This window comes from Oncorhynchus mykiss, chromosome 29 (assembly GCF_057628025.1).
Source record: "Oncorhynchus mykiss isolate SJ-2025 chromosome 29, ASM5762802v1, whole genome shotgun sequence".
Lineage (NCBI taxonomy): Eukaryota > Metazoa > Chordata > Actinopteri > Salmoniformes > Salmonidae > Oncorhynchus > Oncorhynchus mykiss.
This window is the reverse complement of record NC_143050.1, coordinates 15,299,276-15,326,138: the sequence shown is the minus strand read 5'-3', so window position 1 is coordinate 15,326,138 and position 26,863 is coordinate 15,299,276. Positions and strand designations below refer to the sequence as shown.

At 45.4% G+C, this 26,863-nt stretch overlaps 1 protein-coding gene across 1 annotated transcript in view; it reads left to right on the top strand.

The window, feature by feature from the left end:
• The first annotated feature begins 359 nt into the window (after positions 1–359).
• LOC110510101 (GDNF family receptor alpha-4) overlaps positions 360–26,863 on the top strand; it is a 37,136-nt gene continuing 10,632 nt past the window's right edge. Inside the window, exons 1-6 of the mRNA XM_021591432.3 lie at positions 360–971; positions 9,871–10,134; positions 10,237–10,329; positions 10,553–10,904; positions 19,502–19,611; positions 19,918–20,052. Coding sequence (XP_021447107.2) covers positions 920–971; positions 9,871–10,134; positions 10,237–10,329; positions 10,553–10,904; positions 19,502–19,611; positions 19,918–20,052 — 1,006 coding nt within the window. The 5' untranslated portion in view covers positions 360–919. The remainder of the gene's footprint in view (positions 972–9,870; positions 10,135–10,236; positions 10,330–10,552; positions 10,905–19,501; positions 19,612–19,917; positions 20,053–26,863) is intronic.

Here is a 26,863-nt window from a genome sequence, read left to right as displayed (position 1 = left end):
CCCAAAAAAATGACTTAAGTACTACTTTAAAGTATTTTTTACTTAAGTCCTTTTCACCATTGGCCAAAATAGTTGGGATTAGGGGAAGGGTTAGCTAACATGCTAAGTAGTTGAAAAGTAGCTACAAAGTAGAAGTAGTTGATAAAATGCTAAAGTTGTCTGGTGAGATTCAAACTCCCAACCTTTGGGTTGCTAGATGTCCCTGTTATACGCCCACCTTGACCAACCACCCTACTTTAGTTTTTGCCTTAAGTGACCATCTGTCTCATGCAACCATACCAAATGTAACATATCATACAAATTTGATTGTCCCGGATTTACATTTACTATATTACGTCTAGTCTATGAGACCAAGCTGCACATCGGGGTATGGCTATTCACACTTTTTCTGTCTGTGTATTACATTTACTTGGGGGCCAATCACAACACTGCTTGATGTTTGAGATGCGCCATGCAGTCTGACTGATCTATTTTCAACTCTTGCAACTACGGACGGACGACGCAAGGCGACATAAGTGCAATTGATAATTATTCAAAACGAATTCAAGTGGACTGGCCTCTGTGTCGCTTGACAGCTTCTAGAAACTTTGGAGGGACATTTTTCTAAATTGGTGGAGACACAAGACCACGGAACGCTTGCACGGGTTTTTGAGTATTCTTGACCACTGCAGGCTAATCAAAATATACATGTAATTTATTTTACTGCCACCCTCTCTTAAAAAAAACACGTGACAACTGCAATCACTGCATTCCTGCGAGTCCAGGTTTAGGAATTGTCACACATTTGCAAGTATCGGCTACCTTGTTTCAGTCGATCCTGGGACAAACGCGGTGTGGCTGGATGTTGCAGGCGGTGGGTCAGTGAGCGCGAGGACCAAGTACCTCTACGAAGTCCCCAACTCCCGACCTATCTTACCTGATGCCGTGCATGATGATTGTCCTTGGAATACTTATGAATGTCCTCAGTCATGGTAAGCGAAATTCGACACACTCATCCACAAATAGTATATTTTTTTTCGATCTTGCACTTGTGTATTCTGAATTGATTAAAAATTACCCAGCGCATTTTGCACTTCAATGTGCACCTCGTTGAGAAAATCCAGTCTCTCCTAAACTGTTACGCTGTAAAAGCCTTTAACACCATTTCTGTTTGTCTGTCACTTTCGAATATAGGGGTTCAACCGACGGACAGTCGGTCAGGGGACTTCTTTTTTCTAAGGGATCTCCAGAGATCATAATTGCGGTGCTTCTATTTCCAAATATAGCAGGTCAATGGTTCAGAAAGCACTCATTGGATGAGACAAAAAGTTAAATGGGCTACAATGGTTTTACTTGACTTTTTAACAATGCAGGCCTGGCTAGAGTATTGACAATCCTTTATAGTAAGACGATATTAATAATTTACAGTAGGCTAGGCCGATTATTAGTCTTAGCTAAACCAATATCAATTTAATTTAAGCCCATCAATTTAATTTAAGCCCAGTTTATCAATAAGCTTTATAATTTGTACTCTTTTTAGGAACAATATGGATAAGTGTTACATGTTTCTTTATTTTTTTTATTGCAAGTCACTTAAGAATTGCATAAAGTGTTGTCCTTAGTTTCAAGTTCATGATGCCTATACAAAATTCCATTCACTATTGTGCTCATTTTAATTTAGCATATTCCATGTCTAGGAAACTCATGTATGTGTCCCCTCTTTCTATTGGTGACAAATGAGCTATATATTTAATTGCTGGTCCTATAAAACGTCATCTTTCATACCAAGACTCTGTACCTGAAACGGAAGCACTTAAATCAAGGCATGCGAGAGAGCGAGATGGGGTGATCTATGGTTATAGATATAGTTATGACCATAGCTCGATGACATCATTTTGAAGGTTTATCCTGCCCTTATCCTTAAACAACCACACAGGAACAAGTGTTCTGTCTCATCCTTTAACCGTTTTACACTGCTTTTCTGTCTTGTTTTCATGGCGTTGTTTTACTGATCTAGATAGATACCAGATAGATATCAACATTATACACCTACCTTAGTTAATTGTGATTTATTGGAAAAAAAACACTGGCTTGCTCTTCCAAGACAAATTCTCACAAAGGTGTGAGCCAGAAGGCTGGTATAATTAAGCAATAAGGCCCGAGTGGGTGTGGTATATGGCAAATATGTTATGTATGAAGCAACGCAGAGTGCTAGGACACTGCCCTTAGCCGTGGTATATTGGCCATATATCTCAAACCCAGAGGTGCCTTATTGCTATATTATAACCCTGTTACCAACATAATTAGATTAGTAAAAATAAATGTTTTGTCATACACATGGTATATGGTCTGATATACCACGACTTTGAGCCAATCAGCATTCAGGGCTCGAACCACCCAGTTTATAAAACTGCATTCTGCCTGCTCTTATTGTATTGTGACTTAGTCAGTTGCACAACCTAATGCATTCAACCGAAATGTGTCTTCCGCATTTAACTCAACCCCTCTGAATCAGAGAGCAGTTGTTGGGGTTAACTGCCTTGCTAAGGGCAGAATGACAGATTTGTCCACCTTGTGGATTTGAACCAGCAACCTTTTGGTTACTGGCCCAATGCGCTTAACCACTAAGCTACCTGCCACCCCAAAACAAACTTACTTGGTAGCACTGCTATCAGGTGCTTGCCAGACTGATCGTTTAGATTGTGGCTATAAATACAGCCCTGTGAAGAATGCATTATAATGACCCAATAAATCATCATAAATCACATCCCTTCAACATTCACATATTTCAATCAGAGTATTCAAATTGCTGTGTTTGTTCAGGACGTTTCTCTTGGAATGATTACAATTTGTCTTGAACAATAAACCATGTTGTCATTGTTCTTTGATCTGGTCATCAGTCACTACCCTACTCTGAGATCAATATAATAAAGTTAGAAGTATGCTTGAATCAAAGTTAGAATCCCTCCAAACGGGAAGGCACGTCACCGTGCTTCGACTAAACTCAGCCCCCACATACATCCCGGGCTGTGCATTCCCATTGGCCATGGCCACCATCCCACTTCTGATGCCAATATTTCTTTTTTATTTCACCTTTATTTAACCAGGTAGGCAAGTTGAGAACAAGTTCTCATTTACAATTGCGACCTGGCCAAGATAAAGCAAAGCAGTTCCACACATACAACAACAGAGTTACACATGGAGTAAAACAAACATACAGTCAATAATACGAGAGATCCTGGTTTGAGTCCAGGCTCTGTCGCAGCCGGCCGCGACCGGGAGACCCATGGGGCGGCGCACAATTGGCCCAGCATCGTCCGGGTTAGGGGAGGGTTTGACCGGCAGGGATGTCCTTGTCCCATCGCGCACCAGCAACTCCTGTGGCGGGCCGGGCGCAGTGCACGCTGACTTGGTCGCCAGGTGCACGGTGTTTCCTCTGACACATTGGTGCGGCTGGCTTCCGAGTAAAGTGGGCATTGTGTCAAGAAGCAGTGCGGCTTGGTTGGGTTGTGTTTCGGATGACGCACGGCTCTCAACCTTCGCCTCTCCTTAGTCCGTACGGGAGTTGCTGTGATGAGACAAGACTGTAACTACCAATTTGGATACCACGAAAAAGGGTCAAAAGTAAAAAGAACAAAAATTAAAATAAAGAATAACCTCACAACACTACCACCTTTGTTAACAAAGTCCTGCTCCACAAACTTCCCTAACATCACTGTTAAGATTTGAAATGACCCGTTCACAGGGTTGGTTAACTTTGGAGACTCCTTTGGTGTCTGGAGAGGAAGGTATCTTCCTTGCACCTTATGTTTGGAATGATCGACAATACACTTAGGGGATATTTTTACTGAAATATGAGTCAGTTTTTTATGATTATGTTTGCTTTTCTTGTGTATAATAATGTTGATTTTATTGTGTATATGAATGTGTAGTTTTAATGAGTATATTGTATTTTGATGTGTATTGTGGTGCTGTATAGGGCTTATCTGGAAAAGAGACCTTATCTGGAAAAGAGATCTTGGTCTCAGCAACGACTCCCTGTCAAAATGAAAGGTTAAATAAAAATACAGTACGGTCAGAACAACACTACCACCTCAGTACACCATCAGAATAACAACACAACAACACTACCACCTCAGTACACCATCAGAATAACACCACACCAACACTACCACCTCAGTACACAGTCAGAATAACACCACAACAACACTACCACCTCAGTACAGTCAGAATAACACCACAAGAACACTACCACCTCAGTACACCATCAGAATAACACCACAGCAACACTACCACCTCAGTACAGTCAGAATAACACCACAACAACACTACCACCTCGGTACACCATCAGAATAACATCACACCAACACTACCACCTCAGTACAGTCAGAACAACAACACAACAACACTACCACCTCAGTACACAGTCAGAATAACACCACAACAACACTACCACCTCAGTACACCATCAGAATAACACCACAACAACACTACCACCTCAGTACACAGTCAGAATAACACCACAACAACACTACCACCTCAGTACACTGTCAGAACAACAACACAACAACACTACCACCTCAGTACACTGTCAGAATAACACCACAGCAACACTACCACCTCAGTACACCATCAGAATAACACCACAGCAACACTACCACCTCAGTACAGTCAGAATAACACCACAACAACACTAACACCTCAGTACACCATCAGAATAACACCACAACAACATACTGTAAGTGTGTCTTGTCAATATCTCTTAAAGTCAAACCTGTTACAGAAAAGTAGACTAACATAAGCAGCAGCAGCAGTGTGTCCATCGTATCCGATGAGGACTTCCTTTGTGTCTATTTGTTGGTGTTGTTAAACAGTGATCTGACTGCATTCATACAGGCAGGCCAATTCTGATCTTTTTTTCCCACTAATTGGTCTTTTGACCAATCACATCAGATCTTTAAAGATGATATATTTTTCTGAGCTGATCTGATTGATCAAAAGACCAATTTGTTTAAAAAAACATCTGAATTGGGCTGCCGGTCTAAACGCAGCCGTAGTGACTAAAAATCCCATCCGTAAACCCCTTTGTCTATCGCAGACAGGACATGTCAAATCTTGGTTTGGTGGGGCGCGCACACACACACACTGTGATACGATTACTTCACTGCACGCTACCAGGAGCCATGTACAATATGCACTAATCTCTGGAGATTGATACACAGAATGATGTCACCTTTAAAGAGTGCCATCAAAGACTTCTTGGACACCACTGAGTCACAAACTGGGTGGCAGCTGGCAGTAATGTTGACATGATGTGTAAACCAATAAATGCAGATGTTTGAAAATGAGTTAACCAGTAGAGAGAAAAAGACATACAGTCAGTCAGGCATTCAGTCGATAGAGGGAACGTTTGCGTGTGCATTTTGTTGATAACCTTGATTTGGAACTCCAGGAGCAGATGGCACAGAGCTCTATCCATGGTTGGGAGGGTAGCCCAGAGTGGCTGTGTGTGTGTGTGTGTACCTTGTGTGTGTGTCTTGCATTTGTATGTGTTTGTGCGTCAGGTGTTTTCTGAGAGATGTTTTGCCATCTTTGCGTGTATGTATTTGTGCACATCACACACTGCTCACAGTTTTGGCCTAGGTGAGTATTTTTGCGCTCTTGTGAGTGTGTGCCAGTATTTGGCTATGTATGACCCCCCCCCCCCCCCCCCACAAGATGCACCCTACATTCCCTGCCCTATCAAGGTTTGCTGTAATGTCTTGGCCAGTCTTATTAAAACCACAAGTCTTGTATGTATAACACTTACAAGAGCACAAGACCAACTTCCACAAATCCCAGTAGATGTATTTTCATGTTTCTTTTCATCTGACTAATCATTGCATATTTCCTCCCCTTTTTTTAAAGGCCGTTAGGAACACAAAGTAAAGGAGTAATTATCTTTTTACCCTTCCTCTTATCTTCATCCTTCCGTCTTTGTTTGTCGGTATGAATAAGCAAACAGGCCATCTTGGCTTTGCCTGTAAAATAAAATGAATGATCAGTGATTTCAAGATGCTGTTTTCTTTTTCATTCAATCATCTTTCAACGTCCTTATGGTTCAGGTCAAAATGACAAAATAAATGATCTACCTTTGTGTATATGTCTGCAGGTTTAATGACTTTACTTTGCTTTTCTTTTTGAAACAAACTAACTCAACTCACCCTAGGTATTTGAAGGCTTGCTATAAGAGGAAGGACTGCTTGTTCTGCTCATTATTGTATATCTATGTCTTTCCCCACGACAAAGAGTTGTTATTGAAACCTCATACTGGGCCGACCTTGTAGCCCTGTGATATGTCAACCCGGGAGTGGGAACCTCTGAAGTGAACCCTCCCAACATGTTTGTCATCATCACCACTTTACAGAGTTCACTAAAGTTGGGCGAATTTCTTTCATTTTGTTTTTCTTTCACCGTGTGTTTGTAGCTGTTATTATCCAATAGTCAACCCTCAATTACCCCAGAACAACAAGGCTGATGTGCACTGAGAATATTAGATCCTGAAACTCCTCCAGTGTTTCCATGTTACCAAAATGGTTACCAAAATGCCTCCTAAGGAATTGTTGTAGACGAGAGAAGCTAGATGGTGGAATCCACAGGTTGCAGAACTACTCCCCTTTTCAATTTTTATTTAATTTATTTCACCTTTATTTAACCAGGTAGGCTAGTTGAGAACACCTTTATTTAACCAGGTAGGCTATTTGAGAACACCTTTATTTAACCAGGTAGGCTAGTTGAGAACAAGTTCTCATTTACAACTGTGAACTGGCCAAGATAAAGCATAGCAGTTCGACACATACAACAACACAGAGTTACACAGGGAATGAACAAAACATACAGTCAATAATACAGTAGAAAAATAAAACAAAGTATATATACAGTGAGTGCAAATTAGGTCAAATAAGGGACTTAAGCATGCCTATTTAAGATGGTGAAGAAGGCACTTTTAAAGAATAACCAGGCATCCTCTACTGTCGGGATGAGGTCAATGTCATTCCAGAATACCCCGGCCAGGTTGATTAGAAAGGCCTGCTCGCAGAAGTTTTTTAGGAAGCGTTTGACAGTGATGAGGGGTGGTCGTTTGCTCGCAGACCCATTACGGATGCAGGCAATGAGGCAGTGATCGCTGAGATCTTGGTTGAAAACAGCAGAGGTGTATTAGGAGGGTGAGTTAGTTAGGATGATATCTATGAGGGTGCCCGTGTTTACGGATTTGGGGTTATATCTGGTAGGTTCATTGATAAGTTGTGTGAGATTGAGGGCATCAAGCTTAGATTGTAGGATAGCTGGGGTGTTAAGCATGTCCCAGTTTAGGTCAACTAGCAGCACAAGCTCAGAAGATAGATGGGGGGCAATCAATTCACATATGGTGTCGAGGGCACAGCTGGGGGCAGAGGGAGGTCTATAGCAAGCAGCAACGGTGAGAGACTTGTTTCTGGAAAGGTGGATTTTTAGAAGTAGAAGCTCAAATTGTTTCGGTACAGACCTGGATAGTAAGACAGAACTCTGCAGGTTATCTTTGCAGCAAATTGCAACACCGCCCCCTTTGGCAGTTCTATCTTGTCGGAAAATTTTATAGTTAGGAATGGAAATGTCAAGGTTTTTGGTGGTCTTCCTAAGCCAGGATTCAGACATTGCTAGGACATCCGGATTGGTGGAGTGTGCTAGGGCAGTGAATAAAACAAACTTAGGGAGGAGGCTTCTGATGTTAACATGCATGAAACCAAGGCTTTTACGGTTGCAGAAGTCAACAAATGAGAGAGCCTGGGGGATGGGAGTGGAGGTAGACACTGCAGGGCCTGGATTAACCTCTACATCACCAGAGGAACAGAGGAGGAGTAGGATCCCGCTGTGACTAGTCAGTGTAGGTTTTTTTTGTGTGTTTAACTTACTGTGTATGGGTAAGAATGGATGAATAAATACATGTGTGTGAACTTCAAATGATGTGGAACAGTGTATGTGTTGATATGTGGTTTGTGGCTGCTCTTATGACATTAACCTCAAGCGGGTCACTGAGCTAGAAAGCCATCAGCTTTGCCTCACAAATTCTATAACTCGCCCCACTGAGAAATCAATAGAGTGCATTAAGCCTTACTTATCACAGGTATTCATCTCTCCTCCTCACTCTTAAGATTTTCAGTCCTTTCCTCTTACGCCTTACCTTTCCCCCATCACACCCCTCCCTCCCTCCACCCATTTTGTCGTCAGTGAAACTGCCCAATGTAGCGTGGCGACTGTTCATCATTGTGTCAATAAAGAACGCTCAAGTCATTATCATAATGATCACTTCTCTGCCTGACAAGATTTAACCGAGCTGGTCTGTACCTGATATGGGTTGTAATGATGTGTTTGTGTATTAAGATAGGCCCTCTGAAACAAAAGTTGCTGATGGTGTCTATCTTGGGCCTGGTCAGCCTTAGGGAGCGTACATGCTGGAGTGGAGAGTAATGAACAAACCACTGTCCATAATGGAGATTACTGGCAGGCTGTTTAATTGCACAACCTAAGCCGGGGGCAATGCCTGCTTTTCTGTGATTCTACTTTATTATGAGGTGTGTGTGCCACATCTCCTAATACTCCTCATCCACCACATTTTTCACGGGGACATGAACATGGCAGTAGCTAAAAGACAACAATAACAATGTCTTCTCCAAATTGACGAGTTAAACTCTTTGGGAATTAATGTTCTTCACGTTTCAATTTATTCAATAACTTCTCTCTGTAACCAGAAGACTTTGAAAAGGGCAGCGCTCTCATCTGTATGAACATGCTGGCTGCCCCACAGGACTCCATATTCCCCAACCTATCAAATGAGCTTAGAATGCATGTGATTTATTCCACTGACTGTGCTTCATTAGGACATATATGGCATTTTAGATGTTCATAAAAATGCGCATTTTCCAGTTAGTTTAATATTAATGTATTTAAGTGCTTGGTGTCCTTAATATGATCCGTTACACTTACATTCTGGATCTCATTACCATATAATGTTACATGGCTCGTGGTCCTGTATCTTGGTGGGAGATCCAGAGTTTAAGCGCTTGCCTTGCCAGTCTCGTCTGCAAGGGTCCCCTGCCTGCAATGACGGACCGTATCCCTCTGGTTTTGATGTGTCTCCTGCCCGATTGAGATGTGGACCTCATGGGGCGTCTGTGATTGTAACCACACGCCACTGGAATCTGATTTCAGCTGTACTGTGCGCTCCCAGCCAGCATGGGCTTAATTGAAGCGTGTGACCATTTAATCAGGATGCCCCTTAGTGTGTGTGTGTGTGTGTGTGTGTGTGTGTGTGTGTGTAGGAGCGTGTGTGTGTGGGCCTATAGCTATATACATGGTTTGTTTGTTTGCAGGTATGTGTGGGTGTGAGCGAGAGAGAGAAAGAGTCTGAATAACATGTTGAATGAGGATATAGCTGCAAATCCGGATCCATTTGTAGTCGGACCTATAAAACCATCTGGGAAAAAGCTGCATTTGCCACCTGGCAAAAACTATTTCATCACTACTATGAATGAGCTGAATTGAAGTTCCCCTTAACTGAAAATGGACAGTTGTGAATTAAACAATGTTGCTATCCACTCTTTTACTTAACCTCTTCAGTCTGTGACTCTGCCTGACCTTTATCCTGACAACTGATGGGGCTGTCAGTTCTTCACAGAACATAATCAATACTCTAGTGTTTTGTACACTGTCACTCGACTCCATCTCTGACGTGAGGCTCTTGCTTTTCACCAAATAAGCACTGAAGCTCTTTGTCAAACAGGTGCTAACTCACAGAACGAAACTGTAAAAATAGCTGGTCAGGACCACCGGTGACCAACTATAATCATGTTCCCCATCCTCCACCTCTTCCAGGCAGCGTGCTGTCAGGCTCCATAGACTGTCAGGAGGCTGAGCGAGGCTGTGTACAGGATCAGGACTGTACAGCAGTGTACAGGGTGCTGGAGTACTGTGCTGCTGAGGAGGCCGTGTCGCCCCTGGGCCCAGACGCCCGGGGAGAGTGTCTGGAGGCCCAGAGCACCCTGCAGCAGTACCGCCCCCTCCAGGCCTGCAAGTGCCAGCGCGGCTCCCGCCGGGAGGAGCTGTGCCTCAGGGTCTACTGGACCGTCAGATTTGCTGGTGAGTTTCACTGTGTGTGTTTTTTGTATTTTTATGTGTTTCATTGTATCTCTGTGTATGTGAGATGTTTTTCTCTTGAATGTCTTTGTGTTGTTGCTGCAGTGTATAATGAGTACGAGGTGTCTCCGTATGAAGATCTGGAGGTGGAGTTTGTGAGGCACATAGAGATGTCACGCATGGCCTCCATCATGGCAGGTACTGCTTCACACCCGTCACTACACAGCTTGCTCTTATTGGAACATCTGCCTCCTCGCTGAAGAATGACTAGGACAGTCTGGGATGTCCAGAATCATTTATTTCATGATTTTTGTCTTCCTTTCTCTCTTATTCATTGCCCCTTTTTCCAAACCCCCACCTTCCTCCATTCTCCTCTCTGTTTTCTTCCTCTCCTCACCCTACCACTCCTCCCTCCACCCAGCCTCCTCTTTTCCTCTGGATGGGCAGAACCAGTGTCTGAAAGCAGCCCAGGACTGTGGTCTGTATGAGAAGTGTGGTTCTCTGAGGTCGGAGTATGTTGTAGCGTGCACCAAGCGGGCTCTGGGCTCCGACGGCAGCTGTAACAGACAGAAGTGCCACCGGGCACTGCGACGCTTCCTGGAGCGGGTACCAGAGGAGTACAGCTTCGCCCTGCTATTCTGTCCCTGCTCTGATGCCCTCTGTGGGGAGCGCCGGCGGAAGACCATCGTACCGTCGTGTTCCTATGAGGAGAGAGACAGCAAACCCAACTGCCTCAGCCTGCAGGGCTACTGTGCCAGGGATGAGCTGTGTAGGTGAGCTGAGCTGGTTGGGGAAACATGGTTTCTGGGAGGTGTGTGACATCAGGCTAAACTTTTCCACTCCACATTAAGTCCTGAATCGAGGCACATTAACAGTTATAATCACAATGCAAATAGGTTATAGAGTGTGAGGTTAGACAGAGGCGGAGAGGACTGGATGTATCTATTTCATCAACCATTTGAATGTTTGCAATCCTCTCAGCGCAAGAGGTTCAGACAAATAGTTACAGTACAAACAGTTCCAAGGTTTGAGTTCCCTACAGGGAAGAGGTTGTTCACTAATCTTCATCATTGATAACATCCAGAATAATAAGGACCAATGATACGTCGATAAGGCTCTGCGATGACTCAGGCTGCAGTGTTTTTATTCCACTGGCTACTCAGTGGTGTTTTGTATGGTTGAGTATGCCTGTGGAGCAGGTGAGAGGTGTTAATGTGACCTAGATGAGAATTATGAATACACAACTGGGTTTGACTAGCAGACTCTTAAGTCCAAGTGTGCTTATCAAGTCAAATCAAATCAAATTAAATTTGTCACATGCGCCGAATACAACAGGTGTAGCCCTTACAGCGAAATGCTTACTTACAAGCCCTTAACCAACAATTAAGTTAAGAAAAATACCTACAAAATAAGAAATAAAAGTAACAAATAATTAAAAGCAAGTCTATATTCAGAAAATATGATACATATACATATACAGTGGGGAGTATTTGAAACACTGCAGATTTTGCAGGTTTTGCTACTTACAAAGCATGTAGAGGTCTGTAATTTTTACCATAGGTACACTTCAACTGTGAGAGACGGAATCTAAAACAAAAATCCAGAAAATCACATTGTATGATTTTTAAGTAATTCATTTGCATTTTATTGTATGACATAAGTATTTGATACATCAGAAAAGCAGAACGTAATATTTGGTACAGAAACCTTTGTTTGCAATTACAGAGATCATACGTTTCCTGTAGTTTTTGACCAGGTTTGCACACACTGCAGCAGGGATTTTGGCCCACTCCTCCATATAGACCTTCTCCAGATCCTTCAGGTTTCGGGGCTGTCGCTGGGCAATACGGACTTTCAGCTCCCTCCAAAGATTTTCTATTGGGTTCAGGTCTGGAGACTGGTTAGGCCACTCCAGGACCTTGAGATGCTTCTTACGGAGCCACTCCTTAGTTGCCCTGGCTGTGTGTTTCGGGTCGTTGTCATGCTGGAAGACCCAGCCACGACCCATCTTCAATGCTCTTACTGAGGGAAGGAGGTTGTTGGCCAAGATCTTGCGATACATGGCCCCATCCATCCTCCCCTCAATATGGTGCAGTCGTCCTGTCCCCTTTGCAGAAAAGCATCCCCAAAGAATGATGTTTCCACCTCCATGCTTCACGGTTGGGATGGTGTTCTTGGGGTTGTACTCATCCTTCTTCTTCCTCCAAACACGGCGAGTGGAGTTTAGACCAAAAAGCTCTATTTTTGTCTCATCAGACCACATGACCTTCTCCCATTCCCCCTCTGGATCATCCAGATAGTCATTGGCAAACTTCAGACGGTTCTGGACATGCGCTGGCTTGAGCAGGGGGACCTTGCGTGCGCTGCAGGATTTTAATCCATGACGGCATAGTGTGATACTAATGGTTTTCTTTGAGACTGTGGTCCCAGGTCTCTTCAGGTCATTGACCAGGTCCTGCCGTGTAGTTCTGGGCTGATCTCTCACCTTCCTCATGATCATTGATGCCCCACGAGGTGAGATCTTGCATGGAGCCCCAGGCCGAGGGTGATTGACCGTCATCTTGAACTTCTTCCATTTTCTAATAATTGCGCCAACAGTTGTTGCCTTCTCACCAAGCTGCTTGCCTATTGTCCTGTAGCCCATCCCAGCCTTGTGCAGGTCTACAATTTTATCCCTGATGACCTTACACAGCTCTCTAGTCTTGGCCATTGTGGAGAGGTTGGAGTCTGTTTGATTGAGTGTGTGGACAGGTGTCTTTTATACAGGTAACGAGTTCAAACAGGTGCAGTTAATACAGGTAATGAGTGGAGAACAGGAGGGCTTTTTAAAGAAAACTAACAGATCTGTGAGAGCCGGAATTCTTACTGGTTGGTAGGTGATCAAATACAGTGCCTTGCGAAAGTATTCGGCCCCCTTGAACTTTGCGACCTTTTGCCACATTTCAGGCTTCAAACATAAAGATATAAAACTGTATTTTTTTGTGAAGAATCAACAACAAGTGCGACACAATCATGAAGTGGAACGACATTTATTGGATATTTCAAACTTTTTTAACAAATCAAAAACTGAAAAATTGGGCGTGCAAAATTATTCAGCCCCTTTACTTTCAGTGCAGCAAACTCTCTCCAGAAGTTCAGTGAGGATCTCTGAATGATCCAATGTTGACCTAAATGACTAATGAGGATAAATACAATCCACCTGTGTGTAATCAAGTCTCCGTATAAATGCACCTGCACTGTGATAGTCTCAGAGGTCCGTTAAAAGCGCAGAGAGCATCATGAAGAACAAGGAACACACCAGGCAGGTCCGAGATACTGTTGTGAAGAAGTTTAAAGCCGGATTTGGATACAAAAAGATTTCCCAAGCTTTAAACATCCCAAGGAGCACTGTGCAAGCGATAATATTGAAATGGAAGGAGTATCAGACCACTGCAAATCTACCAAGACCTGGCCGTCCCTCTAAACTTTCAGCTCATACAAGGAGAAGACTGATCAGAGATGCAGCCAAGAGGCCATGATCACTCTGGATGAACTGCAGAGATCTACAGCTGCATAATTTTGCACGTGTCATGTATTGTCATGTTGTGTCTTGTTTCTGTCCTTTCTCTTCACCCTGTCTCCCCCTGCTGGTCGTTTTAGGTTACCTTTTCTCCCCCTCCTTCCCCCAGCTGTTCCTTGTCTCCTCCTAACTACCTCGTCACCCCTTTTCCCACCTGTTCCCTTTTTCCCTCTGATTAGTCCTCTATATCTCTCTCTGTTTTTGTTCCTGTCCTTGTCGGATTCTTGTTTGTGTTGTTCATGCCTGAACCAGACTATCGTCATGTTTGCTGCAACCTTGTCCTGTCCTGTCGGAACCTGCCGGTCCATCTGAGCCTACGTTTGTTTTCTTATTAAAGAAGCTCTGTTTACGTTAATTCGCTTTTGGGTCCTCATTCACGCACCGTAACAGAAGAATCCGACCAAGAATGGACCCAGCGACTTCGGATCCTCTCCACTCAGCCGTCGAGATCCAGGGAGCGATGCTAGGCAGACACGAGCAGGAATTGTCTGCTGCTCGACATGCCGTTGAGACCCTGGCCACCCAAGTCTCCAACCTCACAGAACAGGTTCACCATCTCCGCCTCGATCCACCGGCCACTTCCAGGGCTTTCGAATCTCCGGAGCCCAGAATCAATAACCCGCCGTGTTACTCTGGGGAGCCCACTGAATGCCGCTCGTTCCTCACCCAGTGTGATATTGTGTTTTCTCTCCAGCCCAACACTTACTCCAGGAGCACTGCTCGTGTCGCCTACGTCATATCTCTCCTTATTGGACGGGCTCGTGAGTGGGGCACGGCAATCTGGGAGGCAAGGACTGAGTGTACTAGCCAGTATCAGGACTTTAAGGAGGAGATGATACGGGTTTTTGATCGATCTGTTTTTGGGGAGGAGGCTTCCAGGGTCCTGTCTTCCCTATGTCAAGGTAATCGATCCATAACAGACTACTCTATTGAGTTTCGCACTCTTGCTGCCTCCAGTGGCTGGAACGAGCCGGCTTTGCTCGCTCGTTTTCTGGAGGGTCTCCGCGCAGAGGTAAAGGATGAGATTCTCTCCCGGGAGGTTCCTTCCAGCGTGGATTCCTTGATTGAACTCGCTATTCGCATTGAGCGACGGGCTGATCTTCGTCACCGAGCTCGTGGAAAGGAGCTCGCGTTCTCCGTTGCCCCCCTCTCCGCATCACTACCATCTTCCTCTGCCGGCTCGGGTGCTGAGCCTATGCAGCTGGGAGGTATCCGCATCTCGACTAAGGAGAGGGAACGGAGAATCACCAACCGCCTCTGTCTCTATTGCGGTTCTGCTGGTCATTTTGTCACTTCATGTCCAGTAAAAGCCAGAGCTCATCAGTAAGCGGAGGGCTACTGGTGAGCGCTACTACTCCTGTCTCTCCTTCAAGATCCTGCACTACCTTGTCGGTCCATCTACGCTGGACCGGTTCGTCAGCTTCCTGCAGTGCCTTAATAGACTCTGGGGCGGAGGGCTGTTTTATGGACGAGACCTGGGCTCGGGAACATGACATTCCTCTCAGACAGTTAAGGGAGTCCACGGCCTTGTTCGCCCTGGATGGTAGTCCTCTCCCCAGGATTCAGCGTGAGACGCTACCTTTAACCCTCACTGTTTCTGGTAATCATAGCGAAACCATTTCTTTTTTAATTTTTCGTTCACCTTTTACACCTGTTGTTTTGGGCCATCCCTGGCTAGTTTGTCATAATCCTTCCATTAATTGGTCTAGTAATTCTATCCTCTCCTGGAACGTCTCTTGTCATGTGAAATGTTTAATGTCTGCTATCCCTCCTGTTTCCTCTGTCTCTTCTTCACAGGAGGAGCCTGGTGATTTGACAGGGGTGCCGGAGGAATATCACGATCTGCGCACGGTGTTCAGTCGGTCCAGGGCCACCTCTCTTCCTCCACACCGGTCGTATGATTGTAGTATTGATCTCCTTCCGGGAACCACTCCCCCCCGGGGTAGACTATACTCTCTGTCGGCTCCCGAACGTAAGGCTCTCGAAGATTATTTGTCTGTAGCTCTTGCCGCCGGTACCATAGTCCCCTCCTCCTCTCCCGCCGGAGCGGGGGTTTTTTTTGTTAAGAAGAAGGACGGGTCCCTGCGCCCCTGCATAGATTATCGAGGGCTGAATGACATAACAGTGAAGAATCGTTATCCGCTTCCTCTTATGTCTTCAGCCTTCGAGATCCTGCAGGGAGCCAGGTTTTTCACTAAGTTGGACCTTCGTAACGCTTACCATCTCGTGCGCATCAGGGAGGGGGACGAGTGGAAGACGGCGTTTAACACTCCGTTAGGGCACTTTGAATACCGGGTTCTTCCTTTCGGCCTCGCTAACGCTCCAGCTGTCTTTCAGGCATTAGTCAATGATGTCCTGAGAGACATGCTGAACATCTTTGTTTTCGTTTACCTTGACGATATCCTGATTTTTTCACCGTCACTCCAGATTCATGTTCAGCACGTTCGACGTGTCCTCCAGCGCCTTTTAGAGAATTGTCTTTTTGTGAAGGCTGAGAAGTGCTCTTTTCATGCCTCCTCCGTCACATTTCTCGGTTCTGTTATTTCCGCTGAAGGCATTAAGATGGATCCCGCTAAGGTCCAAGCTGTCATTGATTGGCCCGTCCCTAAGTCACGCGTCGAGTTGCAGCGCTTTCTCGGCTTCGCGAATTTCTATCGTCGTTTCATCCGTAATTTCGGTCAGGTGGCAGCCCCTCTCACAGCCCTTACTTCTGTCAAGACGTGCTTTAAGTGGTCCGTTTCCGCCCAGGGAGCTTTTGATCTCCTCAAGAATCGTTTTACATCCGCACCTATCCTTGTTACACCTGACGTCTCTAGACAGTTCGTTGTCGAGGTTGACGCGTCAGAGGTGGGCGTGGGAGCCATTCTTTCTCAGCGCTCCCTCTCTGACGACAAGGTCCACCCTTGCGCGTATTTTTCTCATCGCCTGTCGCCGTCGGAACGTAACTATGATGTGGGAAACCGCGAACTGCTCGCCATCCGCTTAGCCCTAGGCGAATGGCGACAGTGGTTGGAGGGGGCGACCGTTCCTTTTGTCGTTTGGACTGACCATAGGAACCTTGAGTACATCCGTTCTGCCAAACGACTTAATGCGCGTCAGGCGCGCTGGGCGCTGTTTTTCGCTCGTTTCGAGTTCGTGATTTCTTATCGTCCGGGCTCTAAGAACACCAAGCCTGATGCTTTATCTCGTCTCTTCAGTTCTTCAGTAGCCTCCACTGACCCCGAGGGGATTCTCCCTGAGGGGCGTGTTGTCGGGTTGACTGTCTGGGGAATTGAGAGGCAGGTAAAGCAAGCACTCACTCAAACTCCGTCGCCGCGCGCTTGTCCTAGGAACCTTCTTTTCGTTCCCGTTCCTACTCGTCTGGCCGTTCTTCAGTGGGCTCACTCTGCCAAGTTAGCCGGCCACCCTGGCGTTCGGGGTACGCTTGCTTCCATTCGCCAGCGTTTTTGGTGGCCCACCCGGGAGCATGACACGCGTCGCTTCGTGGCTGCTTGTTCGGTCTGCGCGCAGACTAAGTCCGGTAACTCCCCTCCTGCCGGCCGTCTCAGGCCGCTTCCCATTCCCTCTCGACCGTGGTCTCACATCGCCTTAGATTTTGTCACCGGACTGCCTTCGTCAGCGGGGAAGACTGTTATTCTTACGGTTGTCGACAGGTTCTCTAAGGCGGCTCATTTTATTCCCCTTGCTAAGCTTCCTTCTGCTAAAGAGACGGCACAAATCATCATCGAGAATGTTTTCAGAATTCATGGCCTTCCGTCAGACGTCGTTTCGGACAGAGGTCCGCAATTCACGTCTCAATTTTGGAGGGAGTTTTGCCGTTTGATTGGGGCTTCCGTCAGTCTCTCTTCCGGCTTTCACCCCCAGTCTAACGGTCAAGCAGAACGGGCCAATCAGACTATTGGTCGCATCTTACGCAGTCTTTCTTTTCGCAACCCTGCGTCTTGGTCAGAACAGCTCCCCTGGGCAGAATACGCCCACAACTCGCTTCCTTCGTCTGCGACCGGGCTATCTCCTTTTCAGAGTAGCCTCGGGTACCAGCCTCCGCTGTTCTCATCTCAGTTCGCCGAGTCCAGCGTCCCCTCCGCTCAGGCTTTTGTCCAACGTTGCGAGCGCACCTGGAAGAGGGTCAGGTCTGCACTTTGCCGTTATAGGGCGCAGACTGTGAGGGCTGCTAATAAGCGTAGAACTAAGAGTCCTAGATATTGTCGCGGTCAGAGAGTTTGGCTCTCCACTCAGAACCTTCCCCTTAAGACGGCTTCTCGCAAGTTGACCCCGCGGTTCATTGGTCCGTTCCGTATTTCTCAGGTCATTAATCCTGTCGCAGTTCGACTTCTTCTTCCGCGATACCTTCGTCGCGTCCACCCGGTCTTCCATGTCTCCTGTATCAAGCCCGTTCTTCGCGCCCCCGCTCGTCTTCCCCCCCCCCCCCCCATCCTTGTCGAGGGCGCACCCATCTACAGGGTCCGTAGGATTTTGGACATGCGTCCTCGGGGCCGTGGTCATCAATACCTAGTAGATTGGGAGGGGTACGGTCCTGAGGAGAGGAGTTGGGTTCCCTCTCGGGACGTGCTGGACCGTGCGCTGATCGAGGATTTCCTCCGTTGCCGCCAGGTTTCCTCCTCGAGTGCGCCAGGAGGCGCTCGGTGAGTGGGGGGGTACTGTCATGTATTGTCATGTTGTGTCTTGTTTCTGTCCTTTCTCTTCACCCTGTCTCCCCCTGCTGGTCGTTTTAGGTTACCTTTTCTCCCCCTCCTTCCCCCAGCTGTTCCTTGTCTCCTCCTAACTACCTCGTCACCCCTTTTCCCACCTGTTCCCTTTTTCCCTCTGATTAGTCCTCTATATCTCTCTCTGTTTTTGTTCCTGTCCTTGTCGGATTCTTGTTTGTGTTGTTCATGCCTGAACCAGACTATCGTCATGTTTGCTGCAACCTTGTCCTGTCCTGTCGGAACCTGCCGGTCCATCTGAGCCTACGTTTGTTTTCTTATTAAAGAAGCTCTGTTTACGTTAATTCGCTTTTGGGTCCTCATTCACGCACCGTAACAGCACGCCCAATTTTTCAGTTTTTGATTTGTTAAAAAAGTTTGAAATATCCAATAAATGTCGTTCCACTTCATGATTGTGTCCCACTTGTTGTTGATTCTTCACAAAAAAATACAGTTTTATATCTTTATGTTTGAAGCCTGAAATGTGGCAAAAGGTCGCAAAGTTCAAGGGGGCCGAATACTTTCGCAAGGCACTGTACTTACGTCATGCAATAAAATGCAAATTAATTACTTAAAAATCATACAATGTGATTTTCTGGATTTTTGTTTTAGATTCTGTCTCTCACAGTTGAAGTGTACCTATGATAAAAATTACAGACCTCTACATGCTTTGTAAGTCGGAAAACCTGCAAAATCGGCAATGTATCAAATACTTGTTCTCCCCACTGAATATATATATATATATATACTGTATATATATATACATACATACATACAGGACAAATCGAATATTCAGAATAATATTGCAGCACCTCGAGTCTTCAGGTCAATGTTTTGAAAAATGTGTATTAAGAAACATTGCGGGTGCTCACATGATTCCAAGCTTGAACGTTCTCCTCCTCTATGTTTTCCTGTGCTTCAGATTCTGCCTTTCGCTAGGTACTGCATCCAAAAACCATAATTGTAAAGACGCCCTCAGAAAATTACACTGCCAAGTTGCCAACCCAGTATTGGCACCCGTGTACAAATATGTTTTTCTCTTTTTGTGTGTTTGTGTATGGGTGTGTGTTTGTGTGAATGTGTGTGTTGGTGTGTGTGTGTCTATCAGATCTCGTCTGGCTGATTTCCAGCACAACTGCCAGCCCTCGTCACATTCTCCCTCTGGCTGCATGAGAGAGAGTGGAGCCGTCTGCCTTAAGGCCTACGCCGGGCTCATAGGTGAGCTGGAGAGAGAAAGGGATTGAGGGGGAGGCAGAAAGGAGATGGAGGGAGAGGATGGAAGAGGGATTAACAACACAAGGAAGGAACAATGTTAGAGAAGAAGTGCTGAGTTGGCTTCAAGGGCCTTTTAATCAGGTCATTGTTGTTAGCTTTTGCTAACCTTAAGGTGTAGGCAGGCACTCATTTCATTGCCAATTGGCTTGTTTGGCTTTTCATCATACGCTCCAAGTTTGTATGGAAGTCAGGTCTGCTGACACATCTCTGTGAACCCAACCTGCTCCTGTGTGTGTCTTTGTCAACCAGGCACCATCATGACCCCCAACTATGCCAACAATCTCAGTATGGACGTGTCCCAGTGGTGCACCTGTGAGGGAAGTGGGAACCAATGGCAGGACTGTCTGCGCATCATGAACATGTTCCACAGAAACGTCTGTCTGCGTGAGTCATACTCCCTCCCTCACCCACCCACAATGACACCCCCTACAGGCTGCTGCTGCAGCAAGAGCACTGGTCCTGTGAGCCTACTTGAAATCAGCAGATTACACAAATACATTAGCGGGCGGTCTGTAGCCCAGTAGCCCTAGAGAGCTGCTTACTTTTTCTGTATGGTATACTGTAGCACAGCGCTTAATTACAAATGTTGATGGACAGCGTTGTTAAATGAAAACGTTTTATTCACATATGATTTTACACATTGAGCTTGCAACTGAGGTAAATAACTAAATAACTGAATTATTGCCAAGCCTTATTAAAGAGCGACTGCCCCTAAAAAACAACTTCTCGTATTGAAAAACGGCCTATGTGGCATCGATATGAGCCAGAAGTATTTATTCTAGTGTCAAAATGTACTACAAGTAGTAATTGGGTTCAATTTGGTCATAAAGTCAGTCTCGTCCAAAACTGAGATGTATAAGATGATAGAAAGAAATGGTATGTCACAGAATGAAGGGTACAGTAGCAGAATGAAGGGTACCGTAACAGAATGAAGGGTACTGTAGCAGAATGAAGGGTACCGTAACAGAATGAAGGGTACCGTAACAGAATGAAGGGTACCGTAACAGAATGAAGGGTACCGTAACAGAATGAAGGGTACCGTAACAGAATGAAGGGTACCGTAGCAGAATGAAGGGTACAGTAACAGAATGAAGGGTACCGTAACAGAATGAAGGGTATCGTAACAGAATGAAGGGTACCGTAACAGAATGAAGGGTACCGTAACAGAATGAAGTGTACTGTAACAGAATGAAGGGTACCGTAGCAGAATGAAGGGTACTGTAACAGAATGAAGGGTACCGTAACAGAATGAAGGGTACCGTAACAGAATGAAGGGTACCGTAACAGAATGAAGGGTACCGTAACAGAATGAAGGGTACCGTAACAGAATGAAGGGAACCGTAACAGAATGAAGGGTACCGTAACAGAATGAAGGGTACCGTAACAGAATGAAGGGTACCGTAGCAGAATGAAGGGTACCGTAACAGAATGAAGGGTACAGTAACAGAATGAAGGGTACCGTAGCAGAATGAAGGGTACCGTAGCAGAATGAAGGGTACCGTAACAGAATGAAGGGTACCGTAGCAGAATGAAGGGTACCGTAGCAGAATGAAGGGTACCGTAGCAGAATGAAGGGTACCGTAGCAGAATGAAGGGTACCGTAACAGAATGAAGGGTACCGTAACAGAATGAAGGGTACCGTAACAGAATGAAGGGTACCGTAACAGAATGAAGGGTACCGTAACAGAATGAAGGGTACCGTAACAGAATGAAGGGTACTGTAGCAGAATGAAGGGTACCGTAGCAGAATGAAGGGTACTGTAACAGAATGAAGGGCACTGTAACAGAATGAAGGGTACTGTAACAGAATGAAGGGTACCGTAACAGAATGAAGGGTACCGTAGCAGAATGAAGGGTACCGTAACAGAATGAAGGGTACCGTAACAGAATGAAGGGTACCGTAACAGAATGAAGGGTACCGTAGCAGAATGAAGGGTACAGTAACAGAATGAAGGGTACCGTAATAGAATGAAGAGTACCGTAGCAGAATGAAGGGTACCGTAACAGAATGAAGGGTACCATAGCAGAATGAAGGGTACCGTAACAGAATGAAGGGTACTGTAATAGAATGAAGGGTACCGTAGCAGAATGAAGGGTACTGTAACAGAATGAAGGGTACTGTAACAGAATGAAGGGTACCGTAGCAGAATGAAGGGTACCGTAGCAGAATGAAGGGTACAGTAACAGAATGAAGGGTACCGTAACAGAATGAAGGGTACCGTAACAGAATGAAGGGTACCGTAACAGAATGAAGGGTACTGTAACAGAATGAAGGGTACTGTAGCAGAATGAAGGGTACCGTAGCAGAATGAAGGGTACTGTAACAGAATGAAGGGCACTGTAACAGAATGAAGGGTACTGTAACAGAATGAAGGGTACCGTAACAGAATGAAGGGTACCGTAGCAGAATGAAGGGTACCGTAACAGAATGAAGGGTACCGTAACAGAATGAAGGGTACCGTAACAGAATGAAGGGTACCGTAGCAGAATGAAGGGTACAGTAACAGAATGAAGGGTACCGTAATAGAATGAAGGGTACCGTAGCAGAATGAAGGGTACCGTAACAGAATGAAGGGTACCGTAGCAGAATGAAGGGTACCGTAACAGAATGAAGGGTACTGTAATAGAATGAAGGGTACCGTAGCAGAATGAAGGGTACTGTAACAGAATGAAGGGTACTGTAACAGAATGAAGGGTACCGTAGCAGAATGAAGGGTACCGTAGCAGAATGAAGGGTACTGTAACAGAATGAAGGGTACTGTAATAGAATGAAGGGCACCGTAGCAGAATGAAGGGTACCGTAACAGAATGAAGGGTACCGTAGCAGAATGAAGGGTACTGTAACAGAATGAAGGGTACTGTAATAGAATGAAGGGTACCGTAGCAGAATGAAGGGTACCGTAGCAGAATGAAGGGTACCGTAGCAGAATAGCAGTATTCTAGTGTCAAAATGTACTACAAGTAGTAATTGGGTTCAATTTGGTCATAAAGTCAGTCTCGTCCAAAACTGAGATGTATAAGATGATAGAAAGAAATGGTATTTCACAGAATGAAGGGTACAGTAGCAGAATGAAGGGTACCGTAACAGAATGAAGGGTACTGTAGCAGAATGAAGGGTACCGTAACAGAATGAAGGGTACCGTAACAGAATGAAGGGTACCGTAACAGAATGAAGGGTACCGTAACAGAATGAAGGGTACCGTAACAGAATGAAGGGTACCGTAGCAGAATGAAGGGTACAGTAACAGAATGAAGGGTACCGTAACAGAATGAAGGGTACCGTAACAGAATGAAGGGTACCGTAACAGAATGAAGGGTACCGTAACAGAATGAAGTGTACTGTAACAGAATGAAGGGTACTGTAGCAGAATGAAGGGTACTGTAACAGAATGAAGGGTACCGTAGAAGAATGAAGGGTACCATAACAGAATGAAGGGTACCGTAACAGAATGAAGGGTACCGTAACAGAATGAAGGGTACCGTAACAGAATGAAGGGTACCGTAGCAGAATGAAGGGTACCGTAACAGAATGAAGGGTACCGTAACAGAATGAAGGGTACCGTAACAGAATGAAGGGTACCGTAACAGAATGAAGGGTACCGTAACAGAATGAAGGGTACCGTAACAGAATGAAGGGTACCGTAACAGAATGAAGGGAACCGTAACAGAATGAAGGGTACCGTAACAGAATGAAGGGTACCGTAACAGAATGAAGGGTACCGTAGCAGAATGAAGGGTACCGTAACAGAATGAAGGGTACCGTAACAGAATGAAGGGTACCGTAACAGAATGAAGGGTACCGTAACAGAATGAAGGGTACCGTAACAGAATGAAGGGTACCGTAACAGAATGAAGGGTACCGTAACAGAATGAAGGGAACCGTAACAGAATGAAGGGTACCGTAACAGAATGAAGGGTACCGTAACAGAATGAAGGGTACCGTAGCAGAATGAAGGGTACCGTAACAGAATGAAGGGTACAGTAACAGAATGAAGGGTACCGTAGCAGAATGAAGGGTACCGTAGCAGAATGAAGGGTACCGTAACAGAATGAAGGGTACCGTAGCAGAATGAAGGGTACCGTAGCAGAATGAAGGGTACCGTAGCAGAATGAAGGGTACCGTAGCAGAATGAAGGGTACCGTAACAGAATGAAGGGTACCGTAACAGAATGAAGGGTACCGTAACAGAATGAAGGGTACCGTAACAGAATGAAGGGTACCGTAACAGAATGAAGGGTACCGTAACAGAATGAAGGGTACTGTAGCAGAATGAAGGGTACCGTAGCAGAATGAAGGGTACTGTAACAGAATGAAGGGCACTGTAACAGAATGAAGGGTACTGTAACAGAATGAAGGGTACCGTAACAGAATGAAGGGTACCGTAGCAGAATGAAGGGTACCGTAACAGAATGAAGGGTACCGTAACAGAATGAAGGGTACCGTAACAGAATGAAGGGTACCGTAGCAGAATGAAGGGTACAGTAACAGAATGAAGGGTACCGTAATAGAATGAAGAGTACCGTAGCAGAATGAAGGGTACCGTAACAGAATGAAGGGTACCATAGCAGAATGAAGGGTACCGTAACAGAATGAAGGGTACTGTAATAGAATGAAGGGTACCGTAGCAGAATGAAGGGTACTGTAACAGAATGAAGGGTACTGTAACAGAATGAAGGGTACCGTAGCAGAATGAAGGGTACCGTAGCAGAATGAAGGGTACAGTAACAGAATGAAGGGTACCGTAACAGAATGAAGGGTACCGTAACAGAATGAAGGGTACCGTAACAGAATGAAGGGTACTGTAACAGAATGAAGGGTACTGTAGCAGAATGAAGGGTACCGTAGCAGAATGAAGGGTACTGTAACAGAATGAAGGGCACTGTAACAGAATGAAGGGTACTGTAACAGAATGAAGGGTACCGTAACAGAATGAAGGGTACCGTAGCAGAATGAAGGGTACCGTAACAGAATGAAGGGTACCGTAACAGAATGAAGGGTACCGTAACAGAATGAAGGGTACCGTAACAGAATGAAGGGTACCGTAGCAGAATGAAGGGTACAGTAACAGAATGAAGGGTACCGTAATAGAATGAAGGGTACCGTAGCAGAATGAAGGGTACCGTAACAGAATGAAGGGTACCGTAGCAGAATGAAGGGTACCGTAACAGAATGAAGGGTACCGTAATAGAATGAAGGGTACCGTAGCAGAATGAAGGGTACTGTAACAGAATGAAGGGTACTGTAACAGAATGAAGGGTACCGTAGCAGAATGAAGGGTACCGTAGCAGAATGAAGGGTACTGTAACAGAATGAAGGGTACTGTAATAGAATGAAGGGCACCGTAGCAGAATGAAGGGTACCGTAACAGAATGAAGGGTACCGTAGCAGAATGAAGGGTACTGTAACAGAATGAAGGGTACTGTAATAGAATGAAGGGTACCGTAGCAGAATGAAGGGTACCGTAGCAGAATGAAGGGTACCGTAGCAGAATAGCAGTATTCTAGTGTCAAAATGTACTACAAGTAGTAATTGGGTTCAATTTGGTCATAAAGTCAGTCTCGTCCAAAACTGAGATGTATAAGATGATAGAAAGAAATGGTATTTCACAGAATGAAGGGTACAGTAGCAGAATGAAGGGTACCGTAACAGAATGAAGGGTACTGTAGCAGAATGAAGGGTACCGTAACAGAATGAAGGGTACCGTAACAGAATGAAGGGTACCGTAACAGAATGAAGGGTACCGTAACAGAATGAAGGGTACCGTAACAGAATGAAGGGTACCGTAGCAGAATGAAGGGTACAGTAACAGAATGAAGGGTACCGTAACAGAATGAAGGGTACCGTAACAGAATGAAGGGTACCGTAACAGAATGAAGGGTACCGTAACAGAATGAAGTGTACTGTAACAGAATGAAGGGTACTGTAGCAGAATGAAGGGTACTGTAACAGAATGAAGGGTACCGTAGAAGAATGAAGGGTACCATAACAGAATGAAGGGTACCGTAACAGAATGAAGGGTACCGTAACAGAATGAAGGGTACCGTAACAGAATGAAGGGTACCGTAACAGAATGAAGGGAACCGTAACAGAATGAAGGGTACCGTAACAGAATGAAGGGTACCGTAGCAGAATGAAGGGTACCGTAACAGAATGAAGGGTACAGTAACAGAATGAAGGGTACCGTAGCAGAATGAAGGGTACCGTAGCAGAATGAAGGGTACCGTAACAGAATGAAGGGTACCGTAGCAGAATGAAGGGTACCGTAGCAGAATGAAGGGTACCGTAGCAGAATGAAGGGTACCGTAGCAGAATGAAGGGTACCGTAACAGAATGAAGGGTACCGTAACAGAATGAAGGGTACCGTAACAGAATGAAGGGTACCGTAACAGAATGAAGGGTACTGTAACAGAATGAAGGGTACTGTAGCAGAATGAAGGGTACCGTAGCAGAATGAAGGGTACTGTAACAGAATGAAGGGCACTGTAACAGAATGAAGGGTACTGTAACAGAATGAAGGGTACCGTAACAGAATGAAGGGTACCGTAGCAGAATGAAGGGTACCGTAACAGAATGAAGGGTACCGTAACAGAATGAAGGGTACCGTAACAGAATGAAGGGTACCGTAGCAGAATGAAGGGTACAGTAACAGAATGAAGGGTACCGTAATAGAATGAAGGGTACCGTAGCAGAATGAAGGGTACCGTAACAGAATGAAGGGTACCGTAGCAGAATGAAGGGTACCGTAACAGAATGAAGGGTACTGTAATAGAATGAAGGGTACCGTAGCAGAATGAAGGGTACTGTAACAGAATGAAGGGTACTGTAACAGAATGAAGGGTACCGTAGCAGAATGAAGGGTACCGTAGCAGAATGAAGGGTACTGTAACAGAATGAAGGGTACTGTAATAGAATGAAGGGCACCGTAGCAGAATGAAGGGTACCGTAACAGAATGAAGGGTACCGTAGCAGAATGAAGGGTACTGTAACAGAATGAAGGGTACTGTAATAGAATGAAGGGTACCGTAGCAGAATGAAGGGTACCGTAGCAGAATGAAGGGTACCGTAGCAGAATGAAGGGTACTGTAACAGAATGAAGGGTACCGTAGCAGAATGAAGGGTACCGTAGCAGAATGAAGGGTACTGTAACAGAATGAAGGGTACTGTAATAGAATGAAGGGTACCGTAGCAGAATGAA